Genomic DNA, 27,716 nt, shown 5'->3' on the forward strand with positions numbered 1-27,716 from the left:
ATTAATTATAATTACTTCTTTTTTTTTTTCTAAAAGTGATTCCCACTATTTTGACACCAACATAACCAATTTTTTTATTGTATCGATCATATTTTAAGTTGATTTTTTTTATGCGATTTGTTAGTTTATATATTTTATTCTTATTTATAATATATCTTAAAATGTGAAAGATTATTTATTATATGCATGCAAGGATGACATACCACGAGAACTAGTATGTAGTAAAACAAAGAAAAAAGAATTGCTATAGACGCAAAGTGGAGGTTTTAACACCATTACACCAATTTTTGTGATCCAAAAAATATCCCCAACTCATAAAATAATTAAGTTATTCAACTTTTTAAGTTTTATATTGACTTAGTTATATATTTTATTCTTATTTATAATTTATTATAACACGTAAAATATTTATTTATCATATGCACATGAAATGGTATGTCACAAGAGCTATTATATTGTAAAATTTTGATGGATCTATCAATAACAAGTAGTAATTATGGCACATCATTTTTGTATACATATATAAATAATATTTCATGTTTTAAAATATATTTTAAATAAAATTAAAATATATAGACCATACATTATATTGAAAAAAAAAAGTAGTTTAACAATTAATATAAATTTTAAAAAATTGAATAAGTTAATTATATCAATTGGAAAATATTTTTAACAAAAAATCGATACAACGATATCACTAACGATCATTCGTAATGTGGAGGGTCTTTATAGGGCATATAAATATATATTAATTATTCGAGGCATTTGCTTCATTTAATCAATTAAAATTTTATTAGAAAAACTTCAATACGACTCAAGATTTCAAAATCTAGATTATAATTTTTTTAGAAATTAAAATGCTAGTTGAATATATTCTTAAACATGTAAAATGCCTTCTGAATTTAGCTTTTAGGGTAAATATCATAATTCATCCCTTAAGTTTGTGTCTAAATCACTAAAGTCCATCATTTTTATTATTTTAACATTAACATCCCTAAATTTTAAATTTTATTTCAAAGTAAACTTATGATCCCCTTTTCAACGAAAATCTAGACCAAAATTTGAATTTTTTAAGAGTAAAATGGCGAATTCAATTTTGTTCTTTACTTTTGATCCCTTATATTTTGAAAAGTATCATATTGGTCCTTTGTTCACTTATTCGCACTGCTATGGACCAATCAAGAAACTCAGGCCCATTGCCACCCGCCCCGCCACTGCTCATTACCCCTCCTCTCCCCGGCAAAACCAGAGCCCAAGTTCTCATCCAGTAACTTTCCAACAACACATCCGTCGTCCCTAGGCTCAGCATTCCCCCATTCGATTGGTGACCGGAGTACCTTCAGAGAATCGCCTCCGATGGCCAAGGCGTCTCCTTCAACAGTACTATGAAAGCTGTCACCAGCTTCTCCCGAGTCATTTCCTAATGCATTCATTTTGTTTTCGCATGTTTAATCACCACAACTGGATTGAGTTGGATTTCTTTATCCCACAAGATCCAGTCCAATCAGTCTATATCCCGTGCCGAATGGATCAACGCGAGGACATTAATTATAAAAAGTAAACATGTGATAAGAGTGGGTTGGAGGCTTAAGAATACTATCATCAAGTACATGTCAATGTGCACTTTCCAACTAGCTTTACCAAATATGGCTTCATGTGAATAATAAATTTGAATGCTCGAGTACAATTTTATTTAAAGGACTTTTCAGAAAGCACTTAGCGAAAAGTACATTTTTTAAATAAACTTCGATTTTAAAAGTGTTCACAAACGTGTATTAGTGACACTGCATGAAAAAGTTCTTCATGAGAATTTTAATGTCAACATATAAGTCTTATTTTGAGATATTCTAAAAGCAAGTAGGAGCCATAAATTTGAGATGCAGTATTCATCAAAATCGGGTTGTATTGACTATTGAGAAAAATACACCACTTTTGCATAATGTTCAGATATTAACTCAAATGCATACACATTCACAAAAACAATGCACTTGTACAGTTCTGAAGTTTTGATATTGATCAAATTCCATCATATCCTAAAGCTCTTTCGATACTGGAATTGAAATCTACAACTTTGATGTTCGACATTTCATGTAAATTTCCACTCCTTTTCAAGAAAAGGGGGAAAATGTAATATCCCTCATTTTATACTAGAGACTTTGTTTCCTTGCTGCATTAATATTTATATAAGGTCCTGCCATTCTTCCAAGAAATGATAGACTAACCTTAGATTTATGCAGGAGAAGAGTTTCAGCCAAGATATGTGATGGATCAGCAGTTGGGTCCTGTGCTCATTATATCCCATTCCTAGACGAGTCGCATCAAAAGCCCAGTGTGTCTCTTAAAACAAGGCCTATGCGGACTTGGCATTTCCAAATTCACCCTCCTTTTGTTTCCAGAGACTTACTAGGAAGGAGTCAATGATAATCTACAAAACAATTGTTCATGTCAGCCAAAACTTACTATGGATGAGACTGGGTGAGAAAAATTGTGGTTGACCTGGTTCAGATGCGCTGCTACACATGGAAGAACAAGTAAGCCAGATTCACCTAAAGCACCACCAAGCTGCTCGACAACTGCTACCATCACGGGCAAGGTTTTCTACAAAAGCATGCAAGATAACGAGGCAAAGCCTTCATATTAACAATATTCGATTCCTCGTGTATACTATGCTGCTCCTGTTACTCCTACATTAATTTCAGCACATTTGGTTTCTTTACTTATTTAATTGTAAATGTACAAGTATTTAGATTCGTCCACGAATATTTTGCATGTCAATACGACAGATATTGTTTAGCAAGAATGAGAACGTAAAGTAGATGAACAAGCATATCCCACCTGGCTGGCAACAAGTAAAAGAGCACTGGCGTTTTCGTTCTTGGCAAAAGGTGACTTACTACCTCCAGACATGAGTGAAAGACTTGGAATAGCCAAAGCATTAAAAGCTAATAGGACAGCATGCAGAAGCCTGCAACAAGTTACAGAGGTGCATTGCGTTTAAAGCCAGTGAAGTGATATACAAGGAGCTGTATTTGAGAATCACCTAAACATGGACTCTGATACTGTTCAACAGTCCTAGAATAAGGTCTAATTCACTTCTAAGTGGGCTCCTAGCCTCCTACTCATTGAAATATAGAATATCTAATTCACATTTCATGAGAATTGGAAAGAAATATCAGATCAACAAAAACAGCAGGTCCATCCTTTTCTCTATGAATCCTAATTACAAAGTTGTGACCAGACAGGAAGTCTTGAAAGTGACAAAATAAATAAAATCCACGCCAACCCATGTATTCTTTTCACTTCTCGGGTTGTCTACCCTGAAACATGCAAGGGGATAAAAGAATCCTACACAATACGATTTGAAGTGTTCAATTTATCAACTGCTTGAGAGGGCCTCAAAATGAAACAATTAAAAGCCGGGTAATAAAGAAATTCTCAGGTACAATGCACAGTAGTAGCAAATATATTTTAAGAATACCAAACAGTGGTAGCATAGGAAACAAACTCTTCTTTTTTCTTTTTGCTTTTTCTAAATCTGGAAATTCTTAAACTGCCAGTTTTAATGACCCATATTAGTAATGAAATAAGGCTTGAATTTTCGGAGATGCAGTTCCTTAGGATGGATATAATGCACAACTCACTCATGGGAGACTACAAACATATACGTTACGTGAATTTGAATAACATATTCCAATTAGAGACGGTTGTAACAGTCATAATCAAAATCTTAATAAGACAAAAACAAAGCAAACCCACGAGGAGAAAACGAGGAAAATGGCCACAAGAATTTAACATACGCTCCCATTGTGACAGCCACAAGAAAAATTGCTGGCTTCACCATTAAAAGAAGTGCCCTTGATCTGCTGACTTGAATCCAAGGGACCTACATAAGGAGCAAAGATCAGACACAAAATCATGATCAAGATCACAGAAGTAGAAGAGTGGCTCTATAAGCATAACTTCAGAAGAAAGTACATTTAAAAATATAGCTAAAGACAAATTAACTGGCCTAGAACCACATAAGGGAACTGTTTGATTAATGTCAATTTTGTTGCAGAAAAGAACCAAGGAATAAAAGGACATGACAATCCACCAGGAAACAAAAAAACAGATGAAAACTCCAAACAACTGTGAACAGATAGGATTGTCATACAGCAAACAAGAATAGTGATGACCTAGGTATCCTAAGCCTACCTGTATATTTGTTCTATGTTTTACATGAGTTTCATATGGAAAACTTGCCCAAGTTGCAGAATGGGATATATATATATATATATATATAAAGGCTTCTTATACATGCGCCAAGTCCTACTGGAATTCTAGGTCATATATATTAAGCAACCGTCTCACTCATATTGGAGCACCCCCAAGTTTTAAATTTCAACGTTTTTACAATTTGGTTCCTGCTATCATAGGCAAATCAGCTAGGCAGATCATGGGCTAACAAGTAGGCTAAACAGGTACGACAGCAGACTCGATAGTTCTTTCATCCGAAAAAAAAAGGCAGTTAATGATGAAGTAAAACACACAAGTTTTCATGCTCATTCTCTTAAGAGGCAGCACCAGACGAATAAGAGGAACTGGTCCCCACATTAATATGGAAACTTTTACCTTCATCAAGTCCAGTCATAAAGCCAAATTATGTTCCAATCTTACTTCTTGCGGCTAACGAAGTATTTTAAGAACTCAATATCATGTTCATGTTGGACTTATTCCGTTCTTTTCAATTAGCTTATTCCAATTTATATCAAAGTGTTCCTTTAAGATAAATAATAAAATTTACAGAAAAGAGAAGACTGTTCATACGATTATGTCCATGTGTTTTCTATCAATATGCACATATCCTATAACTATAAAATTGCAGGGACCAAGAAGCTGAGAGGGCCAGTGGTTCCCTGCTCCAGAGAAATATTCTTGATGTTTGGTCTCCCCAGGACAGAGCTATTTCTTAGCTTACCCTTATTTATCACAAGTAGTACCCTGGAGGCATTACTCCCATGTACTAAAAATGCATTTCCTAAGACTTAAAACAATGTGAACTGGACTCTTCTACCATTGATTCTTACAATGACAAATGAAAATGTAAGTGAAACATGATAGCAAAGCCAACAGTGGATCTCACGAAACTAAGAAAGACTGCACTAATCATTGCCAAAAGCTTACGATTTCCATCTGCAAAACTGGCTACCCCTGCAAGGTAAATCATAAATGTGTCAAGTGAGAAAAGCAATATAATCATAAACACTCTATTAATGCATCTGGGCGAAGTATGTTATCATGTGAAACCCAAACTTTTATGCCTGGATTAATTAATTATGAAGAAGACTTTTATCCAGAAATTTATAAATAGAATATTATCAATAGAGGGAATGACACAGTGAGATAGTGTTGTTGGCTGCATTGAACATTCATGATTTCAATAAAAAAGTCTCAAAACTCATTTCATTTGATTGGTCCACCATGCACAATCTCACAGCTACTCTGCTATAATAATACAGAAAGAATCACTTTCCATAATTGCTAAATTAGTACTTGAACACTGGATACATCAAAACTAATGATAAGATAAAAATATTTGCTGATGTTGAATATGCCTTCTTATTGTAATAACTGAATATAACTTAAAATTTTGAAGCAGTTTACGGAACATTACTTATCATTAAAAAATTACGAAATTAATAAATACTAACTAGCAAATTTGAGTAGAGAATCTAATATTTGCACAGGGAGTTCAGCAACCATAAGCGAACGCAAATAGATATAAACATCAGTTCTATTACACACTGTTCTGAATGGACCAACCTGGTACTAGACATAATAGGGAAAGACAGACAAATCCATAGTATTACGCATCATTAAATACACTCTGAGGCATCTCACCTTTAAACAGTTCTCGAGCAACCTGTTGATTGAGAAAGAAACAGAGATATGTGAACAGCATTAGATAGTCGTAATCAGAGAAAAATAAGTCCTTTCTATGCAAGAATTCATGTCACAAACACATCAATCACATTTCTTGTTGCTAAAATTTACGACTTTGATCCAGATATATCCCACTTAATTATTAAAGTTTTTGTTTGCAGTCATGATCTTCTAGATTTTATTGTCCTTTCCTATTTTTAGCATAAGATCTTAATGATAGTAACAAAGAATAAATTTCCCGGAACAGCGTAAAGTAAAAGCAAATTCAGACAAGTAACTCATTCCGGGGTACCAGAAAGCTCAGCCATTTACAAACCTGCCACAACTGAGAAAAGATGATTGTTTAGCCAAAATGCTTACCAAAATGTGATCATACAATATGTAACCTGAAATTAAGGATATTATTTCTTATGCACACACTAGTTTTTTCCAAAAGACAAACAGGTCAAAAGTTCAGTGAAAATATCAAGAGCCTCAACGAAATGATTTTCCAAGTTTTCAAGTAGGTCGAGACAACCACTCCTTGCGTAATGTCTCTAAATTAGTTTTATACCCTTTCAATATGGAAAATGTTGCATTATTCATTAACAATTTTAGGACATCTTATATACAAATGATGACAGTGGCAAATAAACTAGAGTTGCTATACTAGCAAAGCAAAAAACGCTTCACCTTTCCCAATATGAGAGGAACTAAAAGTGTGAGAACAAGGCTTCTCAACAAGCGTTCGGTTGGGACCGATACACCAACTCCAGCAGCTATGAATTTTGAGACAGAAAATGGTATCTGCTATGCAACACTAAATTAATCATTTCAGATTGTAGGAATTAGGAAATGTTGCTTGACATAATAAATGAGCTAATTTTAAGCAGAAGACCTATTCAATGATATTCGTAAGAAATAGAAGTCCACAGAATATGGTCTGCATAAGAGGCCTTGTTCACCTCTCAAATAATTATGGGACCATAAGGACAAATTTCAACTCCAAATTAACCTTACCTCAGAGTGATTTCTAGATGTTCTTTATCCAAAGTTTTAAAAAACAAAATAGAACAAAGAAAAGCAAGGACATACAAAACCAGCACTACCATGCCAAAACAATTGGCTGGCATGGCAACATTATTGCTGCCTGCCAAGCCCTACACACACATTTGCAACTATCCCCACCAGTAGTGATTGGCTAACCACATGGTTGTGCAAGCCCTTCACTAACCACATGGTTGTGATTGGCTAGCTGACTGTTAGTAAAGATGTCACAATATCCTACCAGATTAGATTAATATGAAACTAGTCTTGCTTACACTATAAACCAAATCCACGAAAACTGGAGAGACGGACAAGAGCTTACTAGATCCCAGGCTGACATTAGAAACAAGCAAGTGGTCACCCAGCCATGAAGTGGCTTCTCCTAAATACACCTAAGACAAGATTCTTTTTTCCTTCTCCTAACAAATTTTGGGGAAAACAGTGCATCAATATTGTGGTTGGCTATAGTAATCCACAGTTGGACAAGAGGAATGGTTTGTAAAATATATTAGGAAAAAAACTCAAAACCCTGAAAAGAAACTCTTACATCCAAAAAAATCGTGCAACTATTTTTCTTGTACAGAAAAACTCATTCTACCAGCTCTCATTCAGAAATACACAATAATTAACTTGTACCCAATTTTTGGAGAAGATTACCCTTAACTTCTTACAATTAAGAAGTTTTTTTAGTGATTTCAATTCTAGATTTGGTTCTCTTTCAAGGAGTTTCCAGTTTCATGTAATTGGCATCACTTTTTCCTTTGCTTATTCACACTTTATGACAGTACATGACAGCAGTTAAGCAGCTCCATGGCATTAGATGCACAAAGTGTAGGTATAATGTCATTCTGCAACAAATGGTGTCATATTCATGCAAAAAAGAATTTTGAACTTATGGTACATCAGTAGCCAGCTCTAGAACTTACAAATAAGATTCCTAATAAATTGGAAATCACAGTCATAGCAAGAGCAAGAGCAGAGTTCCCTCCAGCAAGCTGTGTTTTATCAAATCAAACCTGCAGTCAAACTAATGGCAATTTTCGCTCTGATCTGAAAATCATTTGCAAGTACAATATTGGAAAGTGCATTTTACCCGAGTTAACGCCACTCCACTAGATAATGTTGTAGGCATACAGCTAAATATAGCAAGTCCTGTATAAACCGCGGCCGGGGGGGGGGGGGAGTTAGGAGTACGATAGAACTCTGCAACCCCTCTCTCGAAAAAAGAAGCACAGATTAATAGAAAACAAATCATTGAAATGAAAAACAAAATAAGTCACAATTATATCTCCTCTTGCCCTTATGTTAGGGTTTTGTTTCTTGGGGTTGGCTAGAATGACAGCAGCAATATCTAATTTCTCTCAATATTAAGCTACTGCGTAGAAAAGAAAGGCAATACATTCCAATGTGTTGGCAGAGATAAGTAAAACCAGGGAAGAATATTTTGACAAGGATATCAAAATCAATAAAGGAAACAACTATCCATTTTACTCGTGGGAAAATGGTTGACTAATAAATTCTTAAAACTTAATGGATTGGTATGAGACAATTCAACTGCGATGGAAGAAAAAAAGATGAATCTACAATTTAGATCATTTTCTATTACCCATCAGTTCATGCTCTCCATTTTCAGTCGATATTGTAGTTTCTTCCTTAAAAACTAGAAAGAAGCCAACTTAAAACCTACAATGCCTTGGTTACTAGCAATTTACAACCCAGTAAAACATGAATTGACTCGTTTAACTCAAAAAGGGAAAATATAACATAGAGCAAATGGAAAAACACATAGAGATGAATGTCACAGCTTAAGAACAAGCTATACAGAAAACAAAATCCATAATTATAATTTTTATTACTAGAAAGATGGTGTGCACAATAAACTCTTCTGCATACAGCATTATTAAGAAGAAGTACAGAAAGACTAGAACATTATCAAGACGCAAGCCTGCAATTAAGTAAACTTTCTATATCAATCTGGAAAACAACATGGACAATCATATAAATATATAAGTATAAAGGACAAAATATACAATTTAAATTCTCTAAACAAGTAAAATCGACTGAAGAAGACTAACAGATGGAAAAATATGGGAAAAAAAAAAACTTAGAATAAAAAGATTATCAGCTAGCATGAGTGAACAAAGGTATAAAGAAACTAGAGAAAGCAAGAAGAATCTTAGTTTGGCTCATATCAAGAAACCTTAAAATCATCATGCGATTAGTAAAAGTAGGACCTTCAAAGCTTTGATTGCCTTTTTGGTAAGACGAGCATACACACCCCATAGAACTTCCAAAGATTCAAAGAGAAACATCTTTTCCCAATAACTAATCATCCTCTAGAAACTCCATTTGATCCAAAAAAATGACATCCAAATATCCATTGCAATATCAAAGCACAATCCTTCGAACCTGTAACAAACTCTTGTGGCTGGAGCTTGAGCAGCAAAATGATTTTTGAAAAGAAGGGAGTGAAAATTAAAATTGAAGCCTGCATTACAATGGAGTTGAGAGTCAGTCTCTCGTTACGAAATTGAGAGATTACTGTGGACACTAATATATCAACACAATGAGACTCATAACGAAGAATTTACATAAGATAACAACTTCAGAAATTATGCAAACAGATTCTGGAACATGAAAAGTTTTAGGATTTTGAAGTGGTCCTCTTCTACACGCACTTAACTTGCATTCACCACATAACTTGTGACACTCACACAACAGCATGTACAGACTATTTATGTACGTATTCAGAATAAGGTTTGGGCTGATCGGCTTCAGTTTTAAGCACACGTAGCCAGAGACTGCCACCCGATCCCAGCCTAAAACCCCCTGTCCCTTATCACAAAAACAAAAAAGAAGATTCTAGAAAGAAAAACCAGGATATGAACAGGAATTCAAGGTAATACCAGTCCAAAGAGTCCAACTGGCCATGCTTCAGCAGCTGCTCCAATTTCATCACTGCGTAACGTCAATCCTGTATAATGAAAACAGTGACAAAACATTAGATGAACGAAAGTTTGAAAACTAACATATCAATAATGGAAAAGGTAAAAGAAACTACGTTTTTAAAATAAAGCTAACCTGAAATTATAAATATTCCAAAAGTGCTAAATTTTGATAGATAATATGTATCTGCAAGACAACCAAGGCTCGGATTTGCAAGTCCTAACACTACACCAGAGACGAGAGCTGCAAGCACCATTATGCAAATATGTTAGATTAAACAGAAAGCTTGCAAGTTTAAGTCAACTCTTGATAGGATCGCATATTGTGCTTATTTCATGTGATATTTTGACCTTTTGTGATCAAAATGCTCCTAATTAAATGTTATTTTGCAGCATTAGGACAAATCAAATGGAAAATGAAGAAAAGCACCAAAATGGAAATTCGGACAAAGACTCAAACTCAATTTTTTGCAAGAATTTGGAACTGTTTGGATTACCTTTTGATGAATAAGGAGTTTAACTAGTATTATAATTTTATTTCCATAAGTCTTTTAGTTCAATTAGGAATTTACTTTTAATCCTAGTAGAATTAGGTATCTAGTTATTATATATATGTGATGTAGTTCACTTTATGAGTCAACTTTTGAACTTTTGAGATCTCTACGTTTTTATAATATTTTCTTACTTTGCTTTTCATGCATTCTTCCATGAGCATGTCTAACTAGTTCTCTCATTCCGGTCGAAGACTTGGTGAATGCTTTCTACTTTCATTCATATTGATATTTGTGTTGTTCTATGTGCTTTTATTACAAATAATCTGATTTATGAATGATAGGTAATGTTATTCATTGTCAAGAATATTTGCCTAGCCAATTGAACTTGCAAATCCGTAATTGTTTATTTAGTTCAATAATTAATAGTAACATAGCATAATTGATTATGTAGAAGTTTTCGATTATGTTGTGGGTAATGCACAATCTAACTTAAATAAATCCTCGTAGGAATTTATTGGTTAGAATTGGGCCTTTATAGTTCTTAATGTTGTCGGTAAATTAAATCTTGAGGACGTTCCCAAGGTTGTTTACTAATTAAGGATTTAGTCAATGGATGTTCCTTGACTATCCACAAGGTAAGTAAAGGTGAGGTCATTAGGTTGTACCAATGGCCGATTGATTGTTATCTTTGCATCTATGATCGACCGTGGAATTAAGCATGATCTTGTCTTTAACTAGAATATTCACTCTTCCCTTATATTTATTTCTTCTAATTTTATTAGCTTTTTAATTTAATTTAGTTTTTATTTTTATTCTTCTTCACAATAAAAAAATCCCCCTAATTATTTTTATTTTTTGAAGGAATTAATTTAAAACCAATCCCTATGGATTCGACCCTACTCACACTTCTACAAAGATGTTCGTAGGAATTATTTTTGGTGGATTCGACAACCATCATATCTAAAAGTAAATAATAGTATATGGGGTAAAGCATCACCCATAGTGCGTGTGCAACAACATCATTAGACAAGTTAAAGGAGATAATGCAACAAATTCAAGAACAGTAATCAGAATTTGCATGTAACGAACAAACATTTATAGGCTTTGTGGTAACATTTTTGCGCATCACATCCTATGCTTCATTTTATTTGCCTGCTATAAAATAGCATTGTTAAACCCATAGAACCATATTAATATGTTTGAGTCATGTTCCTTGCTTCTGCTGTATTGAAACTTCTCCAAAAGTAGTTTATTTTGTTCAAAGTAATCAAGGTCGGGGTCAGGAGTGTAAGCAAGGATATTTATTTTTGAAAAGGGAAAAAGAAAACAAAGAATAAATTAGTGATCAAGCATACTTCATCCATGTGCACAATTTAAAATTTTATAATATTTGTTTGATTAAATAAAACAAAAGGAAGATAAGACGAATTACTTTAAACTTGCATGAATAGAACTAATTAATTAAAGACATAGTTACTTGTGACAAAACTGAATATAGCTCAGGCTGCTTTAATCAGTTCATAATTTACTCAAACATCTTTGAGCCTTGAGAAATAACTAGCAAGAGGAGCACACTTTATGTGTTTGCACAATTCGAATTTTTATTATAATTATTTAATGAAATACAATATGAAAGATAAAATTAATTAACTTTAAATGTGCATGAATAAGATATTATTAATAATGTTAATTAATTAAGTATATTGTTATTTATGAAATAACTACTTATAGTTAAAGAGATTTTAACCAATTCATAGGATAATTTACACTCCCCTCCCTGAGGTTTGGTGTTATTAAATATAGATCCCTGTGATTTGAGAAATTACATATGTTATTAGATGTAAACCAAAAAGAGTCTAACATGTAATTACACTTACACCAAACATCAGTACCGGGAGTGTAATTATCTCTACCAATTATTGTAGGGGTCTAAATGGTACTCATACAGACAGATAGACAGATGCACCTCCGGAATACCTAAAGGTAAAAAATTATCAGCCGCAAACTTCGACAATCGTGTGCTCCAATTCGAGTTCAGAACTTGTGGAAGTCGGTTTTCCCTATCATCATTTCCCTGAAACGATCCACCAACTTTTTCGCTCAAAGAACAATCGAAATAAATTAACAAAAAAACGCTGAAACTGTCCCTGCAAATTAAACGAAATTGCGAGAGGTAGAGTGGAGGGAACCTGACGGTACTCTGCACTAGCTCTTATACTGCCCACTCTAGCAACTGCACGGAGTTTCCATGTAAAATGCGCTGCGTTGAACTTATCGCCGGAGAATGGCGACCGCGTAGCCAGAGGAAGCTGAATCTGACGCCTGAAAGAGGGAGTTCCGCCAGTCGGAGGCTTTAGGTTCAGGGCTCGCAGTGCTCCGGCCATTGTGGCTGTGGTTGCAAACATCAACTGTACGCCTTCTAGCTATACAAACCCAAGAATTACATCGTTCTCAACCACAAACAATTGCAATTTCGTCCTTGTTAGGAAATAACAAAAACAATGCTAAAATTAGAAAAAGTATAAATTACATTCACAACCATCAGCTCTAACCTAATTATAAATACATTCTTATTAAATTAAAACTTACCTGTTTTGCCCGAATTTATAAATTTTTAAAATATTTATTTAATTATAAATACATTCTTATTTAATTCAAAATTATTTAGCCCGCCTGGATATGTAAATTTTTAAAATATCCATCTAATTATAAATGAATGTTTGTAAAAACTTGTGTTTTTAGAGAAGTAATTATAGTAAAAATAAAAATAAAATTGAAAGTTATAGTAGAGTCAAAAGTGGACAGCATTTGTAGAAAAACATAAAAAGCATATAAAAATGTATTGGATAGTGTTTTAAGAAAAATCACTTTTAAAATAAACTTAATTAATTAAAAATCATTTTGTCCTGTTAAAAAGATTATTTTATGTTTATAATTTCACTTGTTATCTGTAAATAATCCAAAAAAAATTTTGTTTTCTTATCCTGGAGTGACCATTTTAACTTGGATGGAATGACCAATCTGGTTGGAGAAATGGTAAGGGTACAACTTGCTCAAATTTATTTTAGCAATGATCTTTTAAGGTAACAATGTCTATGAATGCATAATGTGATTTTTTCACATAGAGATATAAGTAGTTTGTTTTATTTTTTTGAGGTAAAACTTTTATTAAGTTGATAATAAAGCATCCAATCGGAGAATATTGTTGATAGTAGATGAGTATATTCACCAGCATCCACCTCTACACCAATTCTATAAAGGTTATGTAAAACACGAAAAAAGTGGAAATCAATATTCGAAATACTATTAGTTAAGTATTTTATTTTCAAGTACATGTATATTACGAAAATTCCGTTAATTGAAAATTATGACTTAAAAATTTAAATTACTATACTATATACTTAACCGTACATAGTTATTTCTTTTGATATTAACAAGCCATACAAGAATTTCAAAAGTAATATATTTATTGCATTTATTTGTTCAAGATAGCTAAAAATGAATCAAATTCATCGAGTAAGTTTTCGTTCTTTCAACTTTGATATTAGTTTTAAATAGTTACTTGACAATCTTAAATGTTAAAAGTTTTTTAAGCAACTTCCCAATTAGACAAACAAAAAGAAGATTTTAAGCTGAAATTTTGGTTTGACAATATCATGCTCTATCAATGTTGAAAAAATATATTTTAATTGGATAAATCAACAAAAATATTATAAAAAGTTATTGAGAGAAGAAAAGAAAGCTGAAGAGAGGAGATAGAAAAGTGAAAATTGATAAGAGAATATAGTTTTTCTTTTTAATATATATAACAAATAATCAAAGATTATGTGTAATTAGATATATTCTTATGGATGTAGATATGATTTACCTTTTCCTCATGACTTGTAGCATTCTTAGAAGATCTAACAGGAAAAGAGAATTATGTCATGAAAGCTGTAGCCAATAACAAGCAAATGAAAAACTCAATAACCAGAATTTATTTGTTACCGATGTTTTACACAAATTTGTTTGATAATGTAGCAAAAACAGAACCTGATATTAAGATTACAAATTGTCCAAGAAACTGAACCATGTAATAGCAGTAACACACTAAACATAATACAAAGAAAAAAGGCAACAATTTCGCCTGGTTAAAACACATTCAAACCTCAAATGCTCAAGCCTTCTTCACTTGGGCAGCCCGGTTTCAGGATTAATAAGAGATCGACTTTCGTCGGTTAGTACCACAGGACCTCTCCCAGGTCTAGTGCAGATGAAATAACTGACATCTCCTCTGTATTTCTGGGTTTGAGTGTTGTCCTTGATTTCTGGAGGTGGAGTTAGAGCTTCTATGTCCTTCACGTTCTGAATGCCAGCATCTTGTAATATCGTTTTGTCACCAATAACATAACTGCAGAACAGGGAAAATCATATAGCATACAGCACATAATCATAGTAGAACTCAGAAATGCATAGCAAATGGACTGGTGCCGGGAGTAAATAATAGACACAACAACAAAAGATAAATATTAATGACAAAAAACTAACAAACTTAATCTTAAGGTTATATGAAATGATAATAATTTTGATCTTATCACAATATCATTGATGAGAATTGTATATATAAAATTCACTATAAACAATTAGTGGTAAATATGTAGTGATAACAAATATAATATTGTAACTATACACTGTGTCACTAATTATTTATATAACAAAAGTTTTATGCATAATCTTTATCACTAATTATGGCTAGTGACAACTATAAAGCAACAATTATCACAAGTATAAAAATATTATAGTGACCAAATAAATTTTTTTGTATCACTTTAATAACATTGTCATTTAATGTTTTGCAGCTAATATTCTCTTCTTCTTCTTCTTTTTTTTTTTTGGTAGTGAGAAGGAACATAGTTGTACAATTTGCTCGTATGATAATTACCTGTTTAGATCAGCGTCTGCCTGAGGAGGGAAGTAAAAGAGAAGCCTCTGAAGCAAAAGTGCAGCAGCTTTTCTGTTATGTGAAATTAGTACTGCATTCGGCCCAGCATCAAAAGTGTAAGCAACCTGTGAAAGGCTTGTTGTTAGATACCTTCTGACTGAAAGCAGTCTACAGGTAACTGCTAATGCATTCATGAACAGGAACCCCACAGATTCAGATAGAAATGCACTAAAGAAAAACAATCAGGCACTAGAGCAATGTTAATACTTTTGTTCCTAAAAGCATGGGAAAGATAGAGTATAATATAAAGTGCAAAATTGGATTTATGTAGCAGAAAGATATTTCCATGGGAGAAGGGCCAAAGAAAGATCAACTACTCAAATTATCAAAATAGCGCAAACCAAGACTCGAGGACTGAAGAGGAGCATGTAATTTGAAATAATGTTTCTTCTCACTTATAAAATTCCTGTCATGATACGACTGTTGAGAATTTCGTAATGACCTCATGGTTTTTAACCAAAAATAGTTGCAAAAAGAAAGAGATAAACCTGAGGTGTTCCTTCAAAACGATTCCATTTCTCAACACAGCTGATTATCCTGAAGAGAAAAGGCAAGACAAATAAAGCTGAATAGCTGATGAAACATAATACGTCATAACAGAAAATATAAGGAAACTATAATCCCACCTATGGGATGTGTCGTTCATGTAGAATATAGGGGGTGAGGTATCCAGGCAGACTGCATGAAACTGATTACTGTCTGCACATGTGAGACGAGCAAAAGCTGGAAAATCACGATTTTTTATTGCTTCCTCCATCTTTACTATGCGCTTGGGTACTACTTCCTGCAAAATTTCAATATACAGTAAGACAAGGAATTTCAGGTCTAACTTGAAAGAGATATGACCATCCAATCAAAAACCGGATAGTGAACAGAGTTAAGGGCCTCAGTGTGACCAAGGACAAATAACAATTTCCACATATACTGATAGGTGATATCAACCCTGTTCTTATGAGAACCAGTAAGGACTCTAGTATACCTTTGCTCTGTGTTCTATAAGCATACTGGTTTCAACAGTCTCACGCATCCCTGAGGTACTACTCGTTTCCTTTTGTCTTGAGCTTACCTGAAAACACCGGAAACACATTTAATAACAAAAATTGAAGGTTCCAGCAGAATAATTATCAGAGACAACCAATACATCTAGGAGGTAAAGAGGCCTGATGAGCGTTTAAAGGTGTTATTCACTCACAGAGAGCAATAAAATCTTCAGCTTAAAAGCTAAAACACTTTATCATATAATGATGTCTACCAGAATAGTTCCAATTAAATATCAAATACATCTAGTATTAATATAGGAACAGTAATCACTACTTCCTAGCAGAAGAAAACTTAGAATAATCAGTGTAAGTGGCATGAAAAATGGAGACAGTTAAATAGCTGCATCCAAGATAATTGTCATTTTCAATCAGCAGAAAAATAACAAGTGAAAGTGCTGATACTCTCACTTAGACAATTCTTAGTGGAAGCAAACCATTTGAACCAAAGCACAATTATGAAATTTAAAACCATCAAAAGAGAAATTAATTTCTGAAAAATAATTGATTGATTAAGAGACTAGTTTCAATTTTCATGCTGGTGAAAACAAATATAAGTAGAGAAGAGAAACATGCAAACAGGTATCTAAATACACATGAAGAAGGTGAAGTATAATATATTGTTGCCAGAGTAGGAGTGGGTACCCACCACTGCAATAATAATAACAAGATCATCCCAGTGCTTCTCATCTGCTAGTTGAACAGCAATGCTATCGCTTCCATTTTCCTCCTTCAACCATCAAAGAGAATGAATTAGAAAAGCAACAAATATCAACATGCTTTTCCACATGAAACTTAAAGCTCAACATACTTTTCCCATGATCCACTTCACAAATCCACCATACAGACTGCGACAAGCACTTCCTGAACCTTGCCTGGATGTGACACAAAATAACCATTTAATGTTTGCTAATCCCTCACAACACTAGAGGATCCTCATTTAGTGAAAATTCAAGACAAAGCATACTCACTATTAAGGGAAAAAAAAACATAGACATACATATGTGTTTTGGCAAGTACTGATATATCAATAAAATTCATGCTTACCAATGTATCGTGAAATTTATAGGAAAAGAAAAACAGAACAAAAACTCACAAGTTATTGAAGAATGCATAGAATGGCTTAGTGTAATTTTCTGAACAAGTATAGGACACATGTCACAGAACAATCAACTTCAAATATTGTAGATCAAAATATCATAATTACCTTGCAATGGCAGATAATCTGCCATGATCGTCTTTTACATTCATTAGCTTAGCAAGGGAAAAAACTGGAAGAATCAAACAAGGAAATGTCAGTTTTTCATTGAGTTAACAAATTTATCATCTAACAAAGAAACCATTAAAACAATATTATGTTTGACATATTTGCAATTCTTTTAGTTCAAAAAGTTCCAATCAATATTCAATGCTTCTAACACACATGAATTTGTCTATAGATAGTCATCCCACCAATAAAATGTCAAAAAAAAAGTTCCAAATTCAATGTTAGAATTCATGAGAGACTATAACAATATTATAGTTGTCCACTTCTTAAAGAAACTAAATACACATCAAGAACTTTTTAGCACAAAGAAAGCATTGTATCCCAACAGACAGTATATCAAGTCAAGCGCGCCGACAGCCACACTCATTTGAAAATAAACCATAAATAAATGAAATGGGAAGTGAATGTCATTGTTAAAGGCAGGCATTTAGCTCGACTTTGATACCATACCATGATTCAGATTCTGTACACAGTGATATTGATGTCAGTTTAATCTTTGGGTTCGTGAATTCACAAGGAAAATAACAGAGCACCGTCCAATTTCATAAATCAACTTAATTCATAAAACCCCTTCAATATTTTCTAAAGGAGTTTGTGCAAGTACTTTTCTCCTATTCACATTGCTTTTCTTTCTTTTTTCTTTTGACATTCAAAGCAAATAGTCTTAATACTTGGTCGTGCATCACATGTACTTGTTTTCTATCCATACCTTTCAATTAGGCAGGAAAAACCAGATTCTGAACATTAAGTCACAAATTTTTTAGTTTGTCCCCTGACATATTGAAGGTATATTTGAAAAGACAGCCATGTAGGACTAGTAGATTACTAGCATAGAAGTAAATTTTAAGGACATCTATTAAGACTAACCAGTGTAAGATGAATAGAAGTAGTAAACTACTAGCATATAAGTGAAAAGTAAGCACGCCTATTATGAAACCTAACCAGGGGGATAAATGACACAAGCTAAAGACAAACAAAGATATATATATATATATATATATACACACACACACCAGGAAAAGTTCACTTTACACAAATTGTACGACCACATAGATGCCTGAACCACCTACAGCTCATTTTTCATTGAGTGTCTGCACAGACCATTCTAAAAATATGAAATTATCCGATTCATTATAGTGTCATAAATGTCCTGAAGGAGTAAAACAATTCCAAGAAGTTCCAGTTGTGGATATTTCTTTACAGATTTGCAAGAGGACCAATTGCTCAACATGGAAGCAAAAGGCAATCAACTTATTTTACCTAGGACCAATGCTCAACATGGAAGCAAAAGGCAATCAACTTATTTTACCTAGGACCAATGCTCAACATGGAAGCAAAAAGCAATATACCATGATCTTCTATGCAAGACTCAAGGGAACTTATTTTACCTAGGACCAATGCTCAATATGGAAGCAAAAAGCTTTATACCATGATCTTCTATGCAAGGGTCAAGGGAACTTATTTACCTAGGCACGCCAAACCAGCAGCTGATGAAGCCAAACCAGCAGCAGTGGGGAAATTGTTATATGAAACAATATGCACGTGCAGCTTCTCCCAGTCCTTCTTTGTGATCTTGACGCCCTTCTGCTCATCCTCAACATCACTAGCACGTGATCGAAGTTCCCTTAAACAATTCTGGTATCTGCCTCCAGAAAGAGATACCTCCTACGGTACCCATAAATTCATAGAAGTACCAAGATATCAGTATTCTTATGCTTGATTATTTCACTTTCAAGCACCAGTAAAAAAACTGAAAACGCAAAGACATCTTGAAATCTTACGGAAACAGAACGAGAATTTGCATGGCAGATAAAACACAACCATACAAGAGGGCTTTGAACATTAAAACTTCCTAACATGTGAGACCAATTTGATTTGAACCTTTCTCCTGACAAACACATTCATTTAAAGATACAGAACACATTCACTTTGAAACAGAGAACAGAGCACCACTGATTTTACTTAATTGGGAAACAAAATGAATGAATGACTGAACTAGCAAAAATCTCGCTTCCCTAAAATCGCTGTCTTCAAATTACAAAAGCGGACGAAAGTCCCTCCCAAGCTTAAACACAGCCACATACTAAAAACAAAAACCAGTTATGAAACGCGAAGAACATGAAAGACCGATACTAGTATAAACCCCCCAGAGTCACCCACCAACATCAACAACTAACAATTAACACATAAGACGACCACGACAGCCAAATCAACAAGCATAAAACCAACAATACCTTGCCGTTGAGCCACATGCGGTCGTGGGTAAAGGCGGGGCTGACGGCGACTGAAGTGGTGGTGCAGAGGTGGTCAGGGTCCAGAGTAACACTAATACTATCATTGATCGGGAGAATGAGCTCCTCGTCCCTCTTCCCCCAGTACTTAATCACTGCTATATTCGTCGGCGTCTGCGCCGTCACCGCCAAAACCCAACTCTTCCCGCTGTCCGCCGCCATTCCTCCGCCCAGTCGTCGATTCCTATGTCCACCGGATACTGAAAAAATGGCGTCAACACAGCGTGCGTTGTTGATGGGATCTCAGCAATGAGGAGGAAAATGTTAGGTATTATATATATAAATCAAATCTGAACTACTCAGTGGGGAACATATATATATATATATAATTGGTGGTTGTATGTATATGCGCATGTGTTGTGTGCCACCATTGTTGAATTTGGAGTGAATGAGTTTCCATCTCATAGGAAAATTAGGGGAGCGTGGGACCCACCTAATTAGAATATTTTATTTTATTTTTTATTTCAATAAACTTAAGACAAAAATTGGAATCATTTTGTATTTAAATAGAAACAAAATATAATAATATTAACTTCATTATATACATATATTATAATTATCAATTTATTAGTACAAAGTATATATAAGAATGTTAAATAATGGTTAAAATAAAAAATTATAATGTTTTACTGTCGGCGTTAATATTATCCGTTTCAATGAAAAATGATCATATATAGACGAATAATTTTCGAAAGAAGTGTAAATATAATTTATTTATTTTTTGAAAAAAAATAATTTTATCTTTTCCGAATGAGTGTATAATTAACCTTTTAATTTTATTTAAAAGACTTAAGACAAGAATAGGAATAAATAGACACATTGGTTCCATCTCTTTATTTTATTTTCTAAATTTCTTACTTTTTTATGTTGTGTGTAATTCTTTTAAATTTATTTAAATAAATATTTTGTATAGTTTTTTATTAAAATGTTTATTAGGTAAAAAAAATACCTAAAAGTATATAAATTGATAAATTTAATATAAGATTTTATTTTTAAGAAAAAAATATTGATAATAAAAAGAAGATAAAGATATAATATCAAAAAGTAGTTATGCAAAATTACGACACCAAATTCACTCCAGATCAATTATATAATAGTAAAGATTAGCGTAGTCCCGATACAAAAATATAATTTTAAATAGACAAAAAGTTATCAATTTATATGAAAAATTAATATTGTCTTGAAAAATAAATCAAAGTACTACCAGTCCTTTATTGAGATCCATCAATAAAATTTCGTTTAGATTTGATTATTTAGTGAAAATTAATGAAATATGCATTGACATTATTAAACTGCACGAGCTCCATTCGTGTTTAGTTCAATAATAAAAATAAATTTATTGTTTAAAATAAAATTTGAAATTTTTAGACGTTCTGATTATATCTTATAAAATATACGAGCTTATAAGATATTTAAAATAAATACACTTAAATAACATGTTTGTCTTGTACACTTAATGGCGCAACTTTAGCTGTTAGAAGTTTTTTCACGTCTTAAATGCTACTTTTTGTTTACATACATGTCATTTAATTATATATAATTGATCCGTAAATATTTTGAAAGAAATTTGACAATGACTTTTAAGCAATTTAAATTTTAAAATGCAATATCGTAATTGATGATTATAATTACGCATAAAATTGTTATTATATATGATGTGGAGCCACCTCAAAGTCGTAAGTATACAAATATTCCGGTTCTTCACTTAAATGCAAAAACTTGCCGAAATTTGCATCTTTTCAATTCGGGCACTTGAATTTGAATATGTATCGACTCATGATATTCATCTGATCAATTACAGATCTATGTTTTGAATCGTAGATCCAAAAAATTTATAAATACTAGTCCGACATATCGCAAGTGCAACTTTTGCTACTTGTTACTTTTCGTACGACCTTCACTATCTTTTATTTACGGCATTGGCGGCTTGGGCATCAGGAGGCCATGACCGAGGCCTTCTTGGTGTACGCTTTATTGTTTCTTACCTTACAGGTCATATTTGGAGATTTGGATCTGTCCTTATCAGGATCTAACCTTATGACTCTTCCCTGATTTAGATGCACGTCAAAATTATCATTGATCAACAACACTATTAATAAAAATATAATGATTAATTATCGACAGTAACAACTTTTATTTAATTATCTAAATTTATATTTCTTAAACTACAATTAATTAATTATGTATATGGAAAGTTATTAAATAAGTTCTTAAAACGAGTATATAATGCCACATTTTGAATCGCAGCGATGACACGTTTGATGCACGTGCTTAAATTAATTTTTTGTATAAATTAAAATACTTATGTATTTTGATGTCATATATAATTTTTTATTTATTATGTGATAAATAGATTGATAAAATATAAAATACGACGAACGAAAAATTAAAACATAAACTCCATTGTTATTTTTCCATTCGGGTGGGGTTATTTTGGTCAACATATTAAAACACAACCAAGATAGTTATTTAAATCCTCTCGTGCTAATAAATAGTATTAGTATCGGAAGACGTCTCAATGTGTATGCATAATTTACTTTTTCATTATATTTATTTATTTGAATAAAAGAATTAGATAATTAACCAATATTCATAAAATAAATTAACTTTAATGTGTATGAACAGAAAATAATTGATAAAACTAATTTGACATCACGATCGTCCTAGAAGAAGAGGATCTTGAGTTCAAACTTAAACTCTCCCCGAACCCCATTTCCATTATACAAAAAATAAATAAATAAATAAATTCGAGTAATTGATTTGATTGATTTTAATCTATTGACTAATTTAACCCCGATTAAATCAAATATACCATCGTTGTTAATATATTTTTATTTATTTATTAAAATTATATAAGCAGCCGCACACAAAGAAGATGGACGATACTTAATTTTCCTTACCAACCCTAAAATGAGATTTCAGTCCCAATTGCACACTCAACAAGTCAGTCAAGTTTAACACAAGTCAAAGTTGACATGCCAATCTTCCAAGGTCAAATACAGCCAGCCAGCCAGCCACCCCCCCACCCAACTTTTATTAATTAATTAAAATTTTAAATTAACATCATTCTACTATGTCAATAATTATTTATTGGCACTTGGTAATATCAATATTTTAACAACTAATTTAATGTTTTTACACATAAAAAATAAATTCTAATATATATTACAAATTAGAAAATTTATTTCACAAGATATTGTCTGATTTTTTTATTTTTGTGGGTGTTGACGTTAAAATATTTTAGAATAAAATTCTGATTAAAAACTTAAGCAAATTGGCTAATTATTTGGTTTTAAATAAAAGCCCATAACAAATTTGGGTTGTACATATTTTTGAGATGGATAAAATTAGCAATAAGCGCATTTAGATTTGGGTATTGTGAATTTTTGATGGATTGTTTTAAGATAAAATATAGAATTTTATTTTTATTTTTTATTGACTAGTTGGGCCAACGATGATTCCTCTATAATTCCAAAGTGATCCTCATTCTCACCACAACCCTTTTAAATCGAAAGAAAGCTAGGGAAGAATCTCATATTTTGGCAGTACGAACGAAGAGCAGAATCGTATCTGACAGTGGTTCTTCGAATCGATCACAAATTCTCGTACGTACGTTTATGTGTGAATAGTTGGTTATGTCAAAGCTTTGTAAAGGTTAATTTATTTTTTAGAAAATATCCATTTATATAATTGAGTAAATATAAATTTATTATATACTTAAATATAACTTTTAATGTAACCATAAATTGCATTTAAAATAAGAAAGGGAACTCACTGAAACATGAACTATACAACATAGTTATAACTTTCTTGACCTTTTATATTCTAAAATTGAAGTCATGGGTTTGACTTCCTTACTTGTTGCATTTATGTTTTTTTTTTTTTTTTTTGTTTAACAAATCCGTTAAAATTAATTAATTTTTAATGATAGGACTAAAGTTGATGAAATCCTTAAACTTGATGAGGAGAAAACACGAGGGACCATATTTGGATAAGTGGCATAAGTGATATTTATAGTAATATCCATTATACTTATTTTTTTTAGTTTTCTAATATCTTAGTTATTCTTGATTAAAATTCTTTCTTTTTTTTAAAAAAAAAATCCTTTTGCAGCCGTCAAGAAAATAAATCAAAGGTAAGTAGAATAATTTATTTTTTAGTTTCCTACTTAATTTTTTTATTATCAAGATTAAATGCTAAAAATATATATATAACCCAAACCCTACAAGTGCCTTCACATTTCTTCGTGAGTCGATTGGTGGCGTCGTGATTGTATCGTTCGAATATTTATGCAGTATGCTGAACTCAATCATCAATCCAGTGAAAGGTATGGACATATGAACCGATTCTTGTTCTGTTTCAACGACATTGTTGATTGAGAACAAGTTGTGGAGACTGTGTATGGAGTTTTGAGTGAAATATTTTGATACTTAATATGGTGGAATCTGATGACAACCCGTAGGGTACCTTTACGTATATAGTGACACACATTGGGGGATGACTTGATAAGTATCTGGAGCTGGATAATGGTGGTGAATGTTGGGGTTTGATATTACGAATTTAGGTGTTGCTCAATGGGCGTAAACCTCATCTGTTGGGGAATCATTGATGGTTTCTGCATCGAATGAGCAGTTACCCAATTTCTGCTACTATTGTTGTGTGATTGATCACATTGTTAAATACTGCCTCAAGGTGTTTGAGGAGGGAGTGATACATCTGACAATAATTTACAGTATAGATCGTGGCTCTTCAATCTACGTTCCATCATTCAATGGGAAGGTTGACGTATCTCAACTTTTTTTTCGTCGGTAGGGGTATGATAGTACGCGATGGGAAGGTACGATGGGGCATCCGGATTTTTGAGGCCACATCAGCACGCCAAGGAATTCACACAAGATGAGAACGGGGGATTGTGGGCTGCAATGGAATTGGATAAGGGGCCAGCCCTAGTGTCTAAAATCAATCTAGAATCCGAGCCACATCTAAAGGGCAGTCCAATAGGTGAACAAAACCCTTGCTCGAGAAAACCAAGCCATGGAGGTCAAATTGATTTGGCAGCCAAGCCCACGGTCGGAGATCAGCTAATGCTGGAAAATAAACCCATTTCCAGAAGTAAATAGGGGGTGATAGTTCCTCAAAGTTGCCCGAGTCCATCACTCATCGAGCCACCTGTTTACAACCCACTCTTCTAACCCAATGGGATACCACCATATTTATTTCTCCAGAAAAATCTAACCCACATCAATCAAGCCCCGATCATATGGTCCAACCTTCACAAACGTAACACCTTTCTGCCCAAAAGTTGACAAATCCCCATCTCTTCGTGATCTAGACCAACACACCCACCAAACCATATTCTAAAACTCACCACCGGCTTTAAGAGATGTTGTGGAAGCCTTTTTCAGTTAAGCTTTAGTGGAGATTTAGGTAGTAGAATTCCTTGTGGACTCAGTTTACTCGCAACAAGTACTGTGGAGGAGATTTTCCAAGAGCCCGCGTCACTAAAGATGACTCTGCCATCTGGAAAAGGTTATGCAAAATAAGGCAGGAATATCTTCTGGAGCTTGGGCATTGGAGCAATATCATTTTGGTATGACTGGTGGATGATAGAAGGGCCCCCTTAAGAACATGGTTGATCAAGAAATTCTTACACATACTCCTGTGTACTTGTACTGGCAGAACTAAAAGTGGAACCTTCACAGACTGCAATCGGAGCTTCCCCCATAACTGGTTGAAAAGATCACCTCTGTCCCCATCTCCCAAGGGCTTCGGATCAACTTTTTTGGAAGATGTCTAACATAGGAAAAATCAGCTTAGGAGAGTATTAGGGATCATAAATCAGAACTCACCTTGTTCAAGAAGATTTGATCCCCTTTTATCCCACCTACAATTTTTGTGTTTCTACGGAGACGATTTCATGATTGAATTCCAGTGGAGATCACTGAAAATGAAAAGCATATCCCTTGCATGCAAATGCTACTGTTGTTCCTCATGAAGAAATAGTTGAACATCTTTTTCTATCCAATGAACAGTCAATGCAAGTCTGGAGCTATTTTGCCTCAAAGTTTCACATTAAGCTCCCTAATACCAATACAATCATTCCCTTTATTCAAGTCTGCAAGAACAAAGAAACCCAACATCTTCATATCAGAGATCTCATACCTTTGTTGATTCTCTGGCATATCTGGACTGTTAGAAATGATGTCAAGCAGTGTGGAACAATCTTTAAAGAAAGCTTAATCATCTTCAAAATTATGGAACACCTACAAATAATCGCCAAATGTAAACTTTGGAAACATGAGCACTTGAAGGGAGATAGATTTGTTGTGATTTCTCTCATCATCCCTCATTTGCAGCAGACCAAAGCCCATAAACCATTATGGTTTCATGACTCAAACCTAAACCGGGTGGATCGAACTTAATATCGATGGTGTTTCCAAAGGCAATCTAGGGACTGTAGGCCTACTGTGAAACCATGAAGAGGAGGTTCTATGTGTTTGTTTTTTAACCGTCGGGTAGCACCACCAACGTAGTGGCATAGCTCCTACCCCTTTACAGAAGACTACATATCTACCTCTATAAAGGTTTCACTCATGTTTGGATTGAAGTAGATGCATTTCATGTCATACATCTCATATCTAGACAATCCAAAGGCGCTTGGCATTTGCAAGGACTATTACAGAACATTAAAAATTCCCTCTTGCAGTTGGAAACTAAAGTCACCCATATCTTCAGAGAAGGTAATAAAGCTATAGATTACTTTTCCAATCAATCTTGCTCAGCTACACCCTTCATACTCATCACACGAGCAGATCAAAGGTAGGATCACAAGTATTCTACATCTGGACTTTTTATGCTTACCTTATCTTCATTTTGTACAGGTTTAGCACCCCTGGTTTCACTCACCTTGGTTCTTGAAACTAGTGAGTACCATGCTTGGATTTCTTTATTCTTATCCTCCTGTTTTTTAAGGTATCCCTCCCACCCATTCTTATGGTGCATACTGGTTAGGGAGTTGCACAATTTAGATTTGCATGCTTTTATGCTGTTTTTGTAGATCGCCCAGATACGAGCATTATATCCTTCTCCTTTATTATGCTTATAATTCATACACCTACAATGTGAATAAACTATATAAATGAGACATCCTCTTCTTTTTGCTTGGAGATAATCTTGGCAGAACTCTGCAGGTATTAAGTTGGACACGATTATTAAAAATTGGTGGACTAACAGAACCTTTTTGACACGCCAAACTGCTCTTCCAACTTATTACCCTAGTTTTATTTTGCACGGATAGTTGTATGGGAGTAGTGCTCATTTTTACGCTTTCATTGATTACATTTGTAACATAATAGTACTCCTCATTAATAGTTTTGTAGGCGATTCTTAGGAGTCAGTTTTCCCCGTCGTACATTCCTCTCTTTTTGATTTAATATAGAAGGGACAGGGACCTTGAAAAGCTCTCCACACCCTCGGGTGGTTTCTTTTAGAAAAAAAACTTGAGAAAGCAACAAACTCGTTTTGGCTAGTGAATGTGTTCTCTCTAATAATTTATTTAATAATATATATATATATGCCCGAAAGATTGCTATTTATAATAAGAAGGGTTAATTTCACTTAAACTTCCTTTGAAAATGTGTTTTTTTTTAATATTACGTTTACACCCCCTTCAAAAGTTCTATATTTAATTATATTTGACATCTTTCCGTTAGGATTTGATGAAAAATATTAACGTCAACAAAAAAATTACATT

At 33.4% G+C, this 27,716-nt stretch overlaps 2 protein-coding genes across 6 annotated transcripts; both read right to left on the minus strand.

The window, feature by feature from the left end:
- Window positions 1–1,942: 1,942 nt before the first annotated feature.
- Window positions 1,943–12,896, minus strand: LOC105180299 (Sodium Bile acid symporter family). Of its 5 annotated transcripts, XM_088882717.1 has the most exons (14): window positions 12,577–12,892; window positions 12,365–12,461; window positions 10,030–10,137; window positions 9,855–9,922; window positions 9,358–9,436; window positions 8,042–8,100; window positions 7,875–7,943; window positions 6,595–6,708; window positions 5,881–5,902; window positions 5,123–5,190; window positions 3,798–3,883; window positions 2,836–2,965; window positions 2,497–2,598; window positions 1,943–2,425 (listed from the first exon to the last, which is right to left on the minus strand). In XM_088882717.1, the coding sequence occupies exons 1-14, from the start codon at window positions 12,790–12,792 to the stop codon at window positions 2,351–2,353; spliced, it is 1,293 nt and encodes a 430-aa protein (XP_088738843.1). In that variant the 5' UTR covers window positions 12,793–12,892; the 3' UTR covers window positions 1,943–2,350. The 5 variants fall into 5 exon arrangements, 2 of the variants coding, with proteins under 2 accessions (XP_088738843.1, XP_088738844.1); XR_016066430.1 differs by lacking the exon at window positions 1,943–2,425 and having other exon boundaries at window positions 3,757–3,883; window positions 12,577–12,896; XR_016066432.1 differs by lacking the exon at window positions 1,943–2,425 and having other exon boundaries at window positions 5,164–5,190; window positions 12,577–12,895.
- Window positions 12,897–14,341: 1,445 nt separating this feature from the next.
- Window positions 14,342–20,331, minus strand: LOC105166541 (diphosphomevalonate decarboxylase 1). Its single transcript, XM_088882754.1, has 10 exons — window positions 19,907–20,331; window positions 19,139–19,337; window positions 17,613–17,676; window positions 17,217–17,280; window positions 17,055–17,135; window positions 16,348–16,434; window positions 15,995–16,152; window positions 15,857–15,905; window positions 15,309–15,433; window positions 14,342–14,777 (listed from the first exon to the last, which is right to left on the minus strand). Exons 1-10 carry the CDS (start codon window positions 20,123–20,125, stop codon window positions 14,555–14,557), a joined length of 1,269 nt encoding a protein of 422 aa, XP_088738880.1. The 5' UTR covers window positions 20,126–20,331; the 3' UTR covers window positions 14,342–14,554.
- Window positions 20,332–27,716: the final 7,385 nt, after the last annotated feature.

The sequence above is a fragment of the Sesamum indicum genome, linkage group LG7 (genome assembly GCF_026168435.1).
Source record: "Sesamum indicum cultivar Baizhima isolate 11 linkage group LG7, ASM2616843v1, whole genome shotgun sequence".
NCBI lineage: Eukaryota > Viridiplantae > Streptophyta > Magnoliopsida > Lamiales > Pedaliaceae > Sesamum > Sesamum indicum.

Bases quoted from the DNA above. Each gene is read 5' to 3' on its own strand.
- LOC105166541 (XM_088882754.1), bottom strand. From the start codon at position 20,125: ATGGCGGCGGACAGCGGGAAGAGTTGGGTTTTGGCGGTGACGGCGCAG. The intron at 16,435-17,054 runs GTGGGTACCCAC...CGGTGTTTTCAG, and splicing joins TTGTTATTATTATTGCAGTG to GTAAGCTCAAGACAAAAGGA. The intron at 16,153-16,347 runs GTATACTAGAGT...GAAATTTTGCAG, and splicing joins TTATAGAACACAGAGCAAAG to GAAGTAGTACCCAAGCGCAT.
- LOC105180299 (XM_088882717.1), bottom strand. From the start codon at position 12,792: ATGTTTGCAACCACAGCCACAATGGCCGGAGCACTGCGAGCCCTGAAC. The intron at 7,944-8,041 runs GTAAAATGCACT...GATAAAACACAG, and splicing joins GTGGAGTGGCGTTAACTCGG to CTTGCTGGAGGGAACTCTGC. The intron at 3,884-5,122 runs GTGAGATCCACT...CTCCTTATGTAG, and splicing joins GTGCAGTCTTTCTTAGTTTC to GTCCCTTGGATTCAAGTCAG.